At 40.8% G+C, this 14,085-nt stretch overlaps 1 protein-coding gene across 6 annotated transcripts in view; it reads left to right on the top strand.

The window, feature by feature from the left end:
- APPL1 (adaptor protein, phosphotyrosine interacting with PH domain and leucine zipper 1) overlaps positions 1-14,085 on the top strand; it is a 31,108-nt gene that overhangs the window by 16,899 nt on the left and 124 nt on the right. For 4 of the 6 annotated variants that reach the window (XM_082322214.1, XM_082322216.1, XM_082322215.1 and 1 more), the window contains 10 exons: positions 1-57; positions 1,826-1,917; positions 2,499-2,681; positions 4,967-5,016; positions 5,390-5,564; positions 5,668-5,704; positions 7,247-7,393; positions 7,646-7,696; positions 8,045-8,134; positions 8,700-14,069. In XM_082322214.1, coding sequence (XP_082178340.1) covers positions 1-57; positions 1,826-1,917; positions 2,499-2,681; positions 4,967-5,016; positions 5,390-5,564; positions 5,668-5,704; positions 7,247-7,393; positions 7,646-7,696; positions 8,045-8,134; positions 8,700-8,849 — 1,032 coding nt within the window. In that variant the 3' untranslated portion in view covers positions 8,850-14,069. Of the gene's footprint in view, positions 58-1,825; positions 1,918-2,498; positions 2,682-4,966; positions 5,017-5,389; positions 5,565-5,667; positions 5,705-7,246; positions 7,394-7,645; positions 7,697-8,044; positions 8,135-8,699; positions 14,070-14,085 lie in introns of those variants that run through there. The other 2 variants (XR_014229226.1, XM_082322217.1) reach the window with 2 other exon arrangements.

A 14,085-nucleotide genomic window follows, 5' to 3' on the forward strand; every position in this document is an offset into this window, starting at 1 on the left:
TGGATATGCACCATAAACAACATATCTAAACAGATATATCTAAGTGAAAATCCTGAGGTAACTTTACTAAAATTTATAGTATCCGTAATATCTTAAGATGTAGATATGCACAAAATGAAAAAGAGATGAACTGGATCTACTTGCATAGCACAGAATTAAGCTGAGTGCTGCCTGCATGTCTAATGATAAGCTTTTCATGGTATGAAAGCATACAGGCCGTTGTCTCCTTCATCTAAGTGGTTATATAGAAAGCATTAAAAATATGTGACTTCTGTATTTGGTATAACTTTGACATCTTCAAGACCCTGTGTTTGTACTTTGTACATGATACTTTGTTACAAATTAATAGGACACATATTTGGATGGATGCATTCAATTTCTCCTAGAGGGAACTGACGATCTTAGGAATTAGATGAGCATAGCAATTTTGTAGGAAAGACCTATTTTCAGTTCATTGAAGTTATTTGCCCTTTGAAGAGTTAGAAATTGATTGATTGTTTCACGTAAAGAATTTGGGTAAGTAAATTAATGTCAGTTATATGGGTTTCATTTATAGTTATATAGTAAATTCATATGGATAGAGACTTGCATAGTGATTTTTACTTGCTAAATTAGGGGACTTCGTCCAACAAAATCTGTTGTTTTATAACAGAGCATTTATCTATATATAATGTGTGTTGAAAGTGAAACTGTACTCCTTGATGTCCCTGCTGAGGCCCGAAACAGGTTATTGGAAAGGAAACTTTCCAGTGACCACCAGAGCTGAGAACTGTAGATACAGCCCTCAACAGGCGGCCCGTTGAGTAACACGGGAATCCAGCGTTCAGCTTTGTCACACAAGGCCCTTGACAAACGATCTGGAAGATCAAGGTGAAATGGAAAGTGTGTCCTGGCAGTTTTTGGTTTAGGAACTAAATATAACTTTGGAGAGACCACAAGTACCTGGCTGGCTGTCTAAGTTAACCATACAGATGGGAAACCAGGTGGGTTTAGTGCAAGCTGAGTTACCTAGAGCACGTGTTCTGATGAATGTACAGCTGAGCTGCTGTTTAATCCTGGCATTAACAGGTGCGGCTCCTTTACAGCAGCGAAGGGGTGTGCGTTTATGCCTGGAGCTTAGGGCCTCTCCTCACTTCCCAATGGCTTTACAGTCATTCGCGTTTTCTGAGTCACACGCCCACACAAAATGTTTTGTCTGCTGCACCTTCCATCTCCAAAAATCCTCTTTCCTCAAGGACTTTCATTATTGGCTTTACGCCATGAAGTGAAGCCATCAACATTAAATACCGATACTTCAGAATCGGTGATTTCAACAAAAGGTTAAAATGGAATTCTTCAACTGCAACTGGGCCGTTATTTGCTGGAATAACATTGTTACGCAGTGCTTACATGGTAGTTGTTCATGTCTTGGTTTTTCAGAAACATTTAAGTGTTCCCAAATCTCAGGTGCAGACTTTTGAATCTTCCTGGTTTTTCGTCGCTGAGGACTGCATTTCTCAAATGAGATTTTTCTTTTTCGTCCTGGCTACATTTGCTTATTTTGTCAGACTTATCATTGGGACTTTGCTCTGTTGCTGGCTTTTATTAGCATTTGCAGTATTATAAGGCGAGTGCATTCGTTTGAATTTAGAAAGTGAACAGCAGGAAATGTGTTACAAGTTAGAAGACAATACTACACCTATGTTAGTGAAAACTTAGTAATGTAAGATTCTCACAAAGGGTTGAGTTTATAGCTTCTATCAATTGCATATAAATAAAACTAAAATCTTAAAGCTTATTTTGAGGAAAAGGCTTTCAGTTATTTTTTCCCATCTCTCTATTGCAGGAAATTGCTGCACGTGTAAATCAGTCAGCTCTGGAGGCTGTTACTCCGTCTCCTTCCTTTCAGCAGAGGCATGAGAGCATGCGGCCAGCTGTGTAAGTTAATAAACTGTAGGTCATTTGAAGAGCACATCTATAAAGGGAATCCTGGATAAAGTTCCAGGAAAAAAAAAAACAAACAACAAAAAACCCAAACAACAAAACTTTCTATGTTCAGAACTAAATCTTTGATAGGCTGGAGGGAAATTTCTTGAACTCACCTTTTTAGCGTTGTTTAGCTTCCATTGTTACGAGTAATCCAGATTTCAGCTGACCAGACAGTTTTGTTGGTTGCATCATATGTCTGGTTTGTTGTATGAATTCAAAATGGGATTTTTCTTAATGCGTCCAGCTCCTGGAAGCAGACCTCGGATTGTTTTAACATCAACATATAATCACATATGAAATACAATCCAATCTGATGCAATTATTAATGCAGGTAGTAACTTATTGAAATTTGACTAGGAACGTAGACTCCATTTTTGTTTACTATACGCTGATCTTCCTCAGGTTTTTAGCTTTTGTTTTGTTTTATGTCCAAGTGTTGGAATATTGTATTGGTCTCCCATGTGCTTTAATTTATTATCAACAAACCTGAACCTAAGGTATCTTCATTTGTATTTTTTGTTTTGTTTCAGACAATCTCGTCCTCCTGCAGCTCGGACTAGCAGCACAGGGTCACTGGGATCTGAATCAGCAGCTTTATCGGCACTTTCCTTGGATTCACTTGTTGCCCCGGACACTCCCATACAATTTGACATAATCTCTCCAGTTAGCGAAGATCTGCCTGGTCAAGCAAAATCTTCCGGGCAGTCAGGCAGGTAGGAAATGTAGAGAGAAGGAAAAAAATCCCTAAAGTTAATGTTATTAATTTAAAACCAACCAACCAAACGAGAAAACCATGTTTAGGCTGCAGCTCCAAATACACACTGCCTTTGCCCCTACTCATGTCACAAAATTTGCAGTGGCCAGCAAAGCAAATCAATATTTTTAATTGTTAAATGGAGTTGTAAAAAAATGGCTCAATTACATGCACTAGATTCAGGGTGTAGTTTTCTATTTAGCAGGAGCTTTTCTTGCTTTAACGGCTAATGCTTTTATTTCTTGATTTATTTTAATCCTTTGGTTTCACAAAGTATTTTCCTTTCCTATTGCTTGCTCACCCAGCAGCTTGGGTTATTTCCTCTTGGAAACTCAAGAGAAATTTGGTAGCCCTGCCTCCAGGTGATGATGGCATACGATGACACTCTTCTTAACCTGAAAGGTGAGTGAAAATGATCTAGGCTTCTAGAGTAATCTCATAGACAGACAAGTTCAAATTGTCTAAGAGCTCTTCCCAAAAGCTAAAAACATTTTCTCCTACTTGTTTTTTTTGTAAACTTCCCATTCAAAAAGAATAATAAAAACCTGTAAATCTGCACTGCATTTCTGGAACTACATGTACAGAGTTCAGATATGAAGAAAACATATTTGCAGATCCAGCTGCTCTTCACAACAACAAAAAACCCCCGAAAGCTGAACACTAACGTACGTGCCTCTAGTCACAACAATGTGTTGTATCCCCCTGCCCTGTAGAAAAGTATTTGAACTTCCAGTTGCACCTCACAGATACGTAAGAGTTAAAATTTTATATATTCAACTATTTTGGGCAGGTTTTTTTGTTGTTGTTTGGTATAGCGGGAGAATCAGTTGGCTAACTAGATCCTTTAGAACATATTGATTTAAAACAGACTTGAACTGTATTCCAGGAAGTGGAAGGGTTAATACTTCAGCTAAATTCATGTCATCAGTTATAATTCCATTCTAGAAAATCATATTTTTCATAGGAGAAATGATATAGAGTTGTGCTCGGTATTTTCAGGAAACCATCACTGTCAATAAAGAACTGCAGTGTTTGTGCAGAGAGGCAACATGCTACTTTAGAAGGATTAATTATCCAAAAAAAAGACTTTCCTTAGTTTCTGAATCTGATGACATATATTTAAATTTTATTGTTGCCTTCTGAGAGATCCTGTGAGATTTCGCATTTACCGTTCCTGTCTAATCTTAAATGACAAGAAAAGCTTGAGCAATAAAGGATGCTAATGGAAAGAACTTCCCTTTAGCGTATTTACGCAGGCCAACGTGTAATGGGGCGATTGTGGATGGGGTCCACGTTATACAAACATGGGAGCAAGGCAGTCTTGACTTCCGAGTTCAATCTAGAACAGTTTTATCCCTTCAAACTAGACATCTCTTAGTTAAAAGATTTCACTGATACAATGAAACTGGCATCAGTAGGACATCTAACTGAACAAGAGACTGACTTTTTTTTCTCTTAGTTCTGAAATTTGCTTTTAGAGCACTACTGAGAGGTGCCACCTTCATTACTCCCCTATAAAACCTAATTTGAAGTTTATTGAACCCTTGACAATAGTTTCTCAGCTACCAGTTAGCCAAAGAGAAAGGGTTTTTTTCCTCTTCGGAAGTTTTAAATAAAATTTTCCCATTTCCCATACTCTTTTCAGCAGTGCTTTACTGCTTTTGAAAAATGTAGACTTGGAAGCCTAGAGTATTTTCACTTTTCGTTGTAACCGATAGCAATTCTGTCTTTGAGAGCCAGAAATAGCCACATTTCTCTTGACCCTCTAGGAGTAAAACCCCAGTGATGTTTTCAGAAAGCTGCCTTTGAAACAAAACCAGTGACTTCTCTTCAGCAAGTAATTCAACGACTTGAGACAGCGATGAGAAGTGTGGTGCTCCTGCGGAGTACTGAAAGGCCTAGCTTTTGGCCGTGCTTCCTGAAGCTGGTCTGTGAAAGTTCATCCCCTAAAACTACACCTTTTCCAGTAGTAACAAGGTCTTGTCTCGGGCTTAATTCAGATATTAAAAAATACTGCGTGAGCAAAACTCTTGGGCAGCAATAGTATTTTTCCCATCATTTGAGCCCTCAAGTATAGCAATTTATGTCTAACTCCTGATTAAATTGCTTGTCCTTACGATCCTCCGGATTACAAGTCTGTGAAATCATTACGTGTTCTTATTTGATGCAGCATGAGACTGCTACATTACTCATTAATGGTTCTTCCAATCTGACTCCTGGTTTAATGTTTTCATTTTTTAATAGACGCACAAATCCTTTTGGTGAATCTGGAGGCTCAAAATCTGAAACAGAAGGTAAAGCAAAAATTTTATTTCAATGCAAAATAAAAAATAGAATTTGAAAATTATTTTCCTATTCTCATCTGTAGCTTCTCTCTTCTAATTCAACACCAGTTTTAGAATGCTTAGTCGCATTAGCAATGTGTAACAAGAGTTAAATCGGGCTGCTGCCTGAAAGTCTGTTTTAAAAATAATTCATTCCATCTTTTGTATTCATGAAAGCAAATGATGTGCGACTTGCTGTTAGTAATTTACCTCTAATTCCTAAGTATGAGCTTTCTCGTTCCAAGTTTCTAGAAGTTTGGAGGTTTCCTGACTGCAGTCCATCTTCGGTTTTGAACGAAAACCCAAAACGAAGTTCACTTTTCAATACTTTTCTTTGTCTTAGATTCGATTCTTCATCAGTTATTTATTGTACGATTTCTTGGCTCCATGGAGGTGAAGTCTGATGAAAGTCCAGATGTCGTTTATGAAACGATGCGTCAAATACTAGCGGCTCGCGCCATCCACAACATTTTCAGGATGACAGAATCACATTTATTGGTCACTTGTGACTGCTTAAAGTAAGTTTGCTTCCTGACTTCTACTGATGGTAATTTACAGAATGATCTTCTTTCATTTTGGTAAAATTTACTTTCTGGTTTGTTTTTAAAAACAAATTTTTAGGTTAATTGATCCACAGACACAAGTTACAAGACTACGAGTAAGTAACTTTACATTTTAAGTTAAGTACCCAGCAACGTAATTCTTCTGCTTTAAAAATAATTATTAGATGTCAGCAAAAATCACTGATGGCATGAGATTTCCAGACAAATTTCCACTGGAATTAGGAGACCAATGCATACATTTAAAATCAGACAGACAAACGCTAGGGAAGCAGGCGCAAGGGGAGTGATTTCAGTAGGTCGGACAGGCTTTCGAAACTCCCGCCACCACCAAGCCGACAGGGTAAAATCTTAGGAAAACAGAATATTACATTTTAACATGTTCGATTATAAGCATTTATATTGTTAGTAGAGAGGTAACATGAAGGTTGGAGTCAAATTAGTTCTGAAGTCCCAAAGGGTTTGCTTGGGGTTTGGGGTTTTTCTGTTGTGTTTGGGTTTTTGGTTTTTAATGCATAATTGCATTGAGAGTGTTGTGCCGTTCCTGGTTTCGTTTTGTTGTTGGTGGTGTTTGTTTGGTTTTGGTTTTTTCCAAATTCTTTATAAAAAATGCACTTGAAAGGAATAAGTGGAATTCTTCTTTGGATATCGAATAAGGCCAGCTTAATTCTTCAGTAATAGCAGTCTTTATTTTTCACATTTCAAAACTGTGTCCCCCCTCGCCCTTTTCTTTATGCACAATTTATGGTCTGTCATTTAATTTCTTTGGGTCATCTTTTAAAACCATTCCGTTTTTCAGGGGCTCTGAACTGTTTTCTTTTCCATACAAGGAAATCCTAAGCCTGTAAAAATGTCTTGATATTTCAAGTAGTGCTTTTTTTCTTTCTTTACCTTTGTGGCATTAAGTTGAAAACTGCCCCAAGGCTGTAAGCTTTTGCAGGGGACGCTTCCCAGCTGCGCGCCTGGCCAGTATTCCAAGCGCGCGCACGCAAGGGCAGGGAAAACTCGTCCTGTCCGTTTGTAACAGTTGCAGTCGGGCCTTCAGCATTTAAAAACTTACCCTTTGGCGAGTCTTAAAAAGGTACAGTTGAGATTTCTAAGTCCACCTTCTTTCAGGACTGAGAATGCAAAATAGTTTTATTGTAACAAAATAATGAGGGTATGTGGTTTGTTCGTTTTGGTTTTGGTTTTGTTTTTGTTTTTTTCTTTTTTCCTTGCTTACCTAATTCAGGGGAGCTGAACTTAACTGCAGCAAAGATTTTGGAGAAGTAGTGCCTTTACCTGGGACCAAATACTGAACCCTCAGTCACAAATGTCATTGTATGAGTGATGTCTCTTTAAAGAAAATAAAAAAAGGAGCGTATTCACATTTAGAAAAATGACTGAACCGCATTGCAAACGTGGTCCCCTTTTCTTACGTGGAGCGTGTTTTTAGAGGTTTTCCTATCTTTTGAATAATTTACTCCTTGCCTTCTAATCTACTGGTTGTGTTTCGTAATTACATGTTTGGTCAGGTTGTAACTTCTGGTGTGGTTGTGCATTTACAACAGTGAAGTAATTAATGTGCCGTGTACTGAAACCTCATATAGCGACTACTTGGAACCAGTTTTAATCTCTCCCTATCTGATCCTTTTTGGCAGTTTCCTTTGCCCAATGTAGTCTTGTACGCTACGCACCAGGAGAATAAGCGCCTTTTCGGATTTGTGCTTAGAACTTCCGGAGGGAGAGTTGAGAGCCGCCAAACTTCCGTCTGCTATATATTTGAATCAAATAATGAAGGGGAAAAGGTATCGGTGATGGTTATACTTGTACCAGTTCTGAACTGACGTGGACTCTGAGATATTAGATCCACTGAAGCTGCCTAAGGGATTTCTGTGGGAGAGTATTTTGTTTATGTACCGCCAAAGAGTTAAACCTGACAGTCTAAGCGCCTGCAAGTGCTTTAATTTGCTCTCGTATCTAATTTGGGAATCTGGCTTAATTATGAAGGCATTTTTATTAGAGTCGTCTTGATTATTTCCAATCTGTTTTGTGTTTAGATTTGTGACTCTGTGGGACTGGCAAAACAGATAGCTTTCCATGCAGAACTGGTAAGAATCTTTCTGGGGCAAGGGATACTTGTGAACGGAAGGGAGAGAGTATTTTCCACATGTGTAACAGAAGATATTCTGCAAGATGCCTATAGATGCAGAAATACCGCGTAAGGGATTTGTTTTCTAGAATTTAAACCTGAGATAAAAGGACTTTGACCAATGCCTACTGTGGAACAGTGTTCAGGATAGGATTTGGCTTGCCACCTTTACCGAACAGACCAGTCCTTTAAAAGAAGAATCATCAAAACAGTGGTCTAGCAGTTTTGAGCAAACTCACATAAATGGGTAGCGTATCAGACATCTCAGGCTGTTGTTATTTACCTTATTTACATTTTTGCCCTCTAGGATCGAAAAGCATCAGAAAAGCAAAAAGAAATAGATAGAGTCAAAGAGAAACAACAAAAAGAACTGAATAAACAAAAACAAATCGAAAAGGTATATTTCATCATTATTCCTTAACATTCTTTTTTTTTCTTTCTACTTACTTTTGTACTCCAAGCTCCACCATCGCGTTCTTTAGTACCACTTCATAGACCATAATGGAATTAAGTTAATTATTACAAGTATTTCCTGTGCAGATTTTGTATAATTTTGTATAGTAGTTTTTAAAAAGAGCTCTTCCCAGGAGGTGATAAACCACACAGCCTCTCTGCAGGAGTAGTAGAGAGCAGCGCTCGAGGGCCCAGACTGGTTGCATTTGCTGAGGAGGGGCCAGTGCCACAGGGGAGGGGGCTGCAGACGCTCGCTCTGCCCTGCCGCCTCGGTGGGTTATGGCTTCAAGCGTGTGCACCCATTGGCTGTTCTGGTAATGCCAGCTGCTGAAATGGAAGCGTTTGGGTCTCCTAGTCCATCTTTTGCTTCCCTCTGTACAGAAAGCTGTCCGGGGATAGCACTAAAAGACAGTTTATAAATCATCATAATAGTGTTCTGTTTCAATTGTAGGCGGCTTTAAAGTTAACATCCCTTTTTCTGCTTTCCCAACCCCCCCTTCTCAAATTAGGACTTAGAGGAGCAAAGCCGGTTGATAGCTGCTTCCAGCAGATCGAACCAGAGCAGTGGAGAAGGACAGTTTGTCGTCCTGAGCAGCAGCCAGTCGGAAGACAGTGATTTAGGAGAAGATGGGAAGAAGAAGAGGGAATCTGAAGCCTAAGGTTGCCTACTTTATTAACCTTGGAATCATGGCTGTATCTATCTGGTGAAATGGCACCGGTTCTGCAAGAAGTGGAATGTAGGTGGAGGGTCTGTTGTATTCTATAAAAGGCTTCACAATATGTAGACCCTATTATGCCTTGATTTTTCTTTCTCATTAAGCGATTTCCATTTTCATGTCGGTATAGTTTCTCTTCTGTATGCCAGGTGAAGCATGGTGATGCTACCATGTTTAGTACAAAATCGTGTTTTCTCAAGGCTTCTCTGCAGTATGGAAAAAAACGGGGGTTTTTTCTCCCTTACTTCTCTGTGCAATTGACTGCTCTTGAAGCAAAACTTCTTAAAACTCTCATTGGACTTCAGCAGTACACTGAAATCTGTTCTTTACACTGCAGTACGGAGAGCACCTTGCTGGAAATAAAAGTGGATGTCCAAGTAAGGCGGTGCTAAGCTTTACCGGATTTGTTGCACACAGCTGTGCTTAGATTTAGAAGGAAAAATCCTCATTAACATCAGTGAGATGTGCAATAGTTCTAGGCAGAAAGGTCGGTTTTGTTTCATATTGCACTGTATGATACTGTCTCGATTTTTTTGGTGAATGTAACGCTGAAAGACTTCTTTCAACAGGAGAAAAAAAATACTGTCGGACCTAGGTAAGAGCTGATGAGCCGCCGTTGCGCTTTGCTGCACGAGGAATGTACAAAGCATTCCTTATCGAGTGATAAGAATAGTGTATATATTCTGGTAGCACAAGTGCCACGTTCTTGGTTTTTCCCCAGTATGCGTAATAAAAAGCTGTAAGCCCTAGAGTTCACTTTTTATAAAACGTGCTTAAGAGTTGCAGGAACATCTTGAATTCCGTCATTTGAAAAATCTTCGGAATACGTAAATGCCTTGCCACCAGTACACTACATTTACTGAAAATGAGTTGAGGCTCTTTAAGTCTTTTTATGGAACTTAATTTTGCAAGCAGAAGTTACTAGCTCTGAAGTAGGGGACTATGCTAATCCTACATCCTAGAGTCAACCCCATAAAGTGTTTTTCAAAGCAGTGTCTGTTTACAGCTTGTAACCTGAACTCCGTGTTCTGTACCCTGTGTAATATTTATTTTGTATAGTACTAAATGCGCGTTCACCTTTTGATCCAGAAGAGAAAACTTGTTTGAAGAGAAATATTTATTTTTGCACTAATTACTATAAATAGTAAAATCCAGTGGAACAGAAGCTATCATCTCTCTAACAGTGGCATGAACATAACAGGAAATGTAGAAAGAGGAGGAGGTGCTTGTGCTCCGAGTTACAGTCTAACAGGTAGGAGTGTTTTAGGGTTCACTGCAGGGCATTTCTGGTGGTCAGGAACGAAGCCATTCTCAGAGCATCTCCCCCTCAGCTGGCGATGGCCCAGCCCTTCGTAGCCGGAGCTGCTCAGTGTGGAGGCGCGGGCGGCCGCTGGCAGGAGGAGCGGCGTCGCGCGCCCCGGCGCTGGCTGCGCCCCGGCGCTGGCTGCTCCTGCCCCTCAGGCCCTGCCGCAGCAGGGGAGCAGCGCCCAGGCAGCACCAACTGCGCCCGCTGCCGCTGCCGCAGGGGCTGGAGCAGCCCTGGGGGCTGGGGGTACTGGCACCGGCCTGGGGAGGGGCGGCAGCTCCTGCCGTCGGAGCGGAGGTGAGGGGGGGGCTGAGCAGCAGAGAGCCCCCGGCTGCCCTTCCCGAGTTAGCAGCTCCTCTTCCAGGACACTACTCATCCCCAGAGTAGCCAGACATTTGCAGAAATACCTGCTTTTGCTGTTGCCCAGTCAGGCCAAACGGCATTGCCCTGTGGCCAAATTTGGCTAGCACGCTGTCACATGGACCACGCAAATCTGCGGCTTTTTTCTAAAAGAGGGTGGCATTTTTATTTCATGTACAGGCTTCTATTCTCATCTCTCACCCACAAGAGACCATTTTATTCTTGCCAACAAAAATGTACAGAGAGGCAGCAAATCCTTTTTTTTTTTACCTTTTTGTGCCTAAATCTAGGCTCACAGATAGTTGCACGGCAGCCAGGTTGTCTCTGCAAATCGTTCCAGTTCATGTTTCTTTCTCTTGGTTTTCTGTTTGTTTTTACTTACTGATACTTCTGTTTTCTGTCAAATAATATGACCGCATAGCTTAAGGCTACTGTGTCTTCCTCAAGTACGTGCTGAAGACGAAGTCATTTTGAAACAGCACAGGAAGACGATGCACTCAGTGGTCTCCAGCCCCTAGCATCTCCTCCCCCAGCCCTCGGAGCGGGGCCGATGAACGCGTTAGCCACGCCAGCTGCACCGGCCCAGGCTCCTAGGGAACAGTGAGGGGATCAGCCGCCTCAGCAAAAAGCAGCGCTGATTGGTACCTGTTCTGCATCAGCCTTACTGAAGAAAGGGCAGAAAATTGAACTACCCTATTTTTTTTCTTGAAACCTACCATTACTGTTTCAGACATAACTCTGCAAAGATGAGGAAGAAAGCAGGAGAAAGAAAGTTGGCAGATGACTTTCCTGTCAGATGGGAGTTCTCAGATTTAAGAATAGCTGATTGGAATTATTCCATTTGCTTTTCAGGCCATCTATGTCATTAAATGTAGTTTTCTAAAACGGACGGCATGGGAGTGAAGTGCATTTCTTTTGTGTTGGATGAGTCTCATCCTAACTGCTAAAAAAAGGGGAAATGAATGAAGAGAATGGTTAAGGAAAACAGACTGCCAGGCATGAATGAAATGGGGGGTTTTTTGCTTGTTTAGGGGCATTTCACTGGTGTAAAATGAGCAAAGAAAGATGTAGAAGCAGCTGGGAGAGCGAGGGAAGCTGCAAGAGCAAGTGGCGGGCAGGGGAGAGGAGGCAGTCAGACCGGAACGGTGCGGCGAGTTAGCGGGGGCAGGATTGCCGCCTTCTGCTTCTCTGTAGTCAGAGCCACCTCAAGGCAAAAAAACAACGGCTGAGGTTTTATGCATGCCCTCCTCCCCAGAATAAACAACTCTTTGGTACCCTTTTTCCTATCAGGTTTAGAACTACTTCATTGGAAAACATTTTTGTTAATTATAAAAAAATTAGAGTGCTTAGTATTTTCCTTGAGAGTATGACTTTAATATCAACACCTCGTGTTCTCCTGGGAACCACTGCGGTAGGATTTCACCACCTGAGCATTTTATTATTCTAAGTAAATTACAGGTTGGTTTCCTCCCCTGTAATTTAATATTTCCTATTGCCTTTTCCTTGCAGACTGGTCTTGCACGCACTTCCAGCTGAAGCTGTAGTTTGCTTCAGACACTCCTGAAAATATTCGTTCAAGTACATGATTTCAAAGTGCCTTTGCATAGGTACCGACTCAGCCGCCTTGCTGAGGAGTAGCTCTCTACCTTGCTAACTGCAGCCTCACAGTTAGTTACCTTCACATTTTTCCCTTCGGCAGGGGATATTAAGTTTGCTACGCTGTGTAGATTTACACACTGCAGACCAAGCCTTGCGTCAGTTGCTTCAAGCTGCACCATTCTTTATGTATGTAATCGCATGAATATCAAAATATATAAAGTGTGCTTATGCATACGCATTTTATTGCGTTCTAGATAACACCCGGCACTCCTCTCTGGCCGTTACAGACTTCTCCAAGTCTAAATCAGAGGACAAGTTAAGAGTCAAAAACCACTTTGCCATAGAGAACTGGTTAAGAGCGGGTGGCGTGAAGTGATTTGCATTTGATAGTCTGTTACTCCCTCAATCTGCTGAGGTTTGAAATGGCATCGAGACACTTAACTGTCTAACAGTAAATATTAAGAGTTAAGGAACGTTCCCCCTCTACAGTGCTGTCAGATTTCATCTTTATATGGATGTAAACCCAGGCCTGAAAATCCTGAAGCTATTTATGAAGATACAATGTACGTACTTCGATATAAAGAAGTAAATTTGACTGCGCATGTTTAAGGTAAATTCCAATTAATTAGTTGCACAGAATTTAGGAGAAACCAGTGGAGAAAATTAAGTTATGATGTAGTCTCTTGTTATTTCAGAAATAACTCACACAGAGAAAGCAAACCTGCCTCTGCTTAGTGAATTTAGTAGAGAGATTGTCTAGTCTAACAGCAAGAGCTGATCTTTTATATTCTTTCTGTTGCTCTATTTTACAAAATTTCTTGCAAGTCAGTTAGTCTCCAAGGCTTTCTTTTCAACCAAGCAGTAAGTTGGTTTTTTTTTCCCCTGCCACAGCGGTATCTAAGTTGTGATGACAAGCGTAAGTCAGTGTCATTGTGAGTGCACTTGTATTCCTAACCAAGTCCCTATTGCAAGCCAAGGACTTTGTACAATCTTTCAGGTCATTTTTATAATAGAGTGGAGTGGTCAAGTTCCTACGATGATGTTCTGGATTGGTCCTGTTCTAGTGAAGCGTACGTGATTTTTGCAACGTTTGAAACCGACTGGCACGTTTTCCCTGAATAGCTGTATTAAAAACCTCCAGCGGCATCCTTCCGTCAGCTTTGATTGTTGTGTCTTAATCTTGGAAACATGGATAGTAAACATATCATGCCGGGGCTTCAGTCAGCATTTTGTAGATTAAATAAAAGCTTAACTGTCATAACTTTCTGGGTGGGATTTGTACTGATGCAAAAACCTGCATTTTTCATAATACTGAGTTCCAGGAAGTACCGTTATTGGTGACAGGATGCGTTCCCTTCCATTAAACAACGCTTTAACGTGCAGTTAGATCCCTGTTAGCAAAGCCTCTCTCACTTCTCTTAATTTTAATTACATTAGCCCGATCACCTCAGAGGAAGTTATTGTGCTTGGGAACGCTGGTAACTTATTTCTGCAGCAATCAAAGACTGACCGGTAGAAGAAGAAAATCCTTACCCTCGGTAAGGAGCCGGCCGTTCAGTGCGCGTCGCCGGGGTCCCGTGCCAACGGGCGGCGCTGCGCAGAGCGGGGGTTACGCTAAGGGTCAGCGTTCACACGGGCAGAGGCTGTACCAGCACAACCGTTAACCTGGGTACTGATCTATGTCTTCGCGGGCTTCGTTAGTTTATTATATGATAAACACCGTGTAAAAAGCAATGGGTCATAGCTACATTATGGTTAAATTTGTATTTTATAAGGTTTGTAGATTTTTTCTGGGGAAAAGCAGACTTTTGAATTATGTAACTTCCGTGATAAAGATGCATGTATAACTAGAAAAAAAAATAAATCTATGCTTACTTGATAATGAAGGAATAAATACTACTAATGCCAAATGTG

The sequence above is a fragment of the Platalea leucorodia genome (assembly GCF_965183815.1).
Source record: "Platalea leucorodia genome assembly, chromosome: 9".
Classification (NCBI taxonomy): Eukaryota; Metazoa; Chordata; class Aves; order Pelecaniformes; family Threskiornithidae; genus Platalea; species Platalea leucorodia.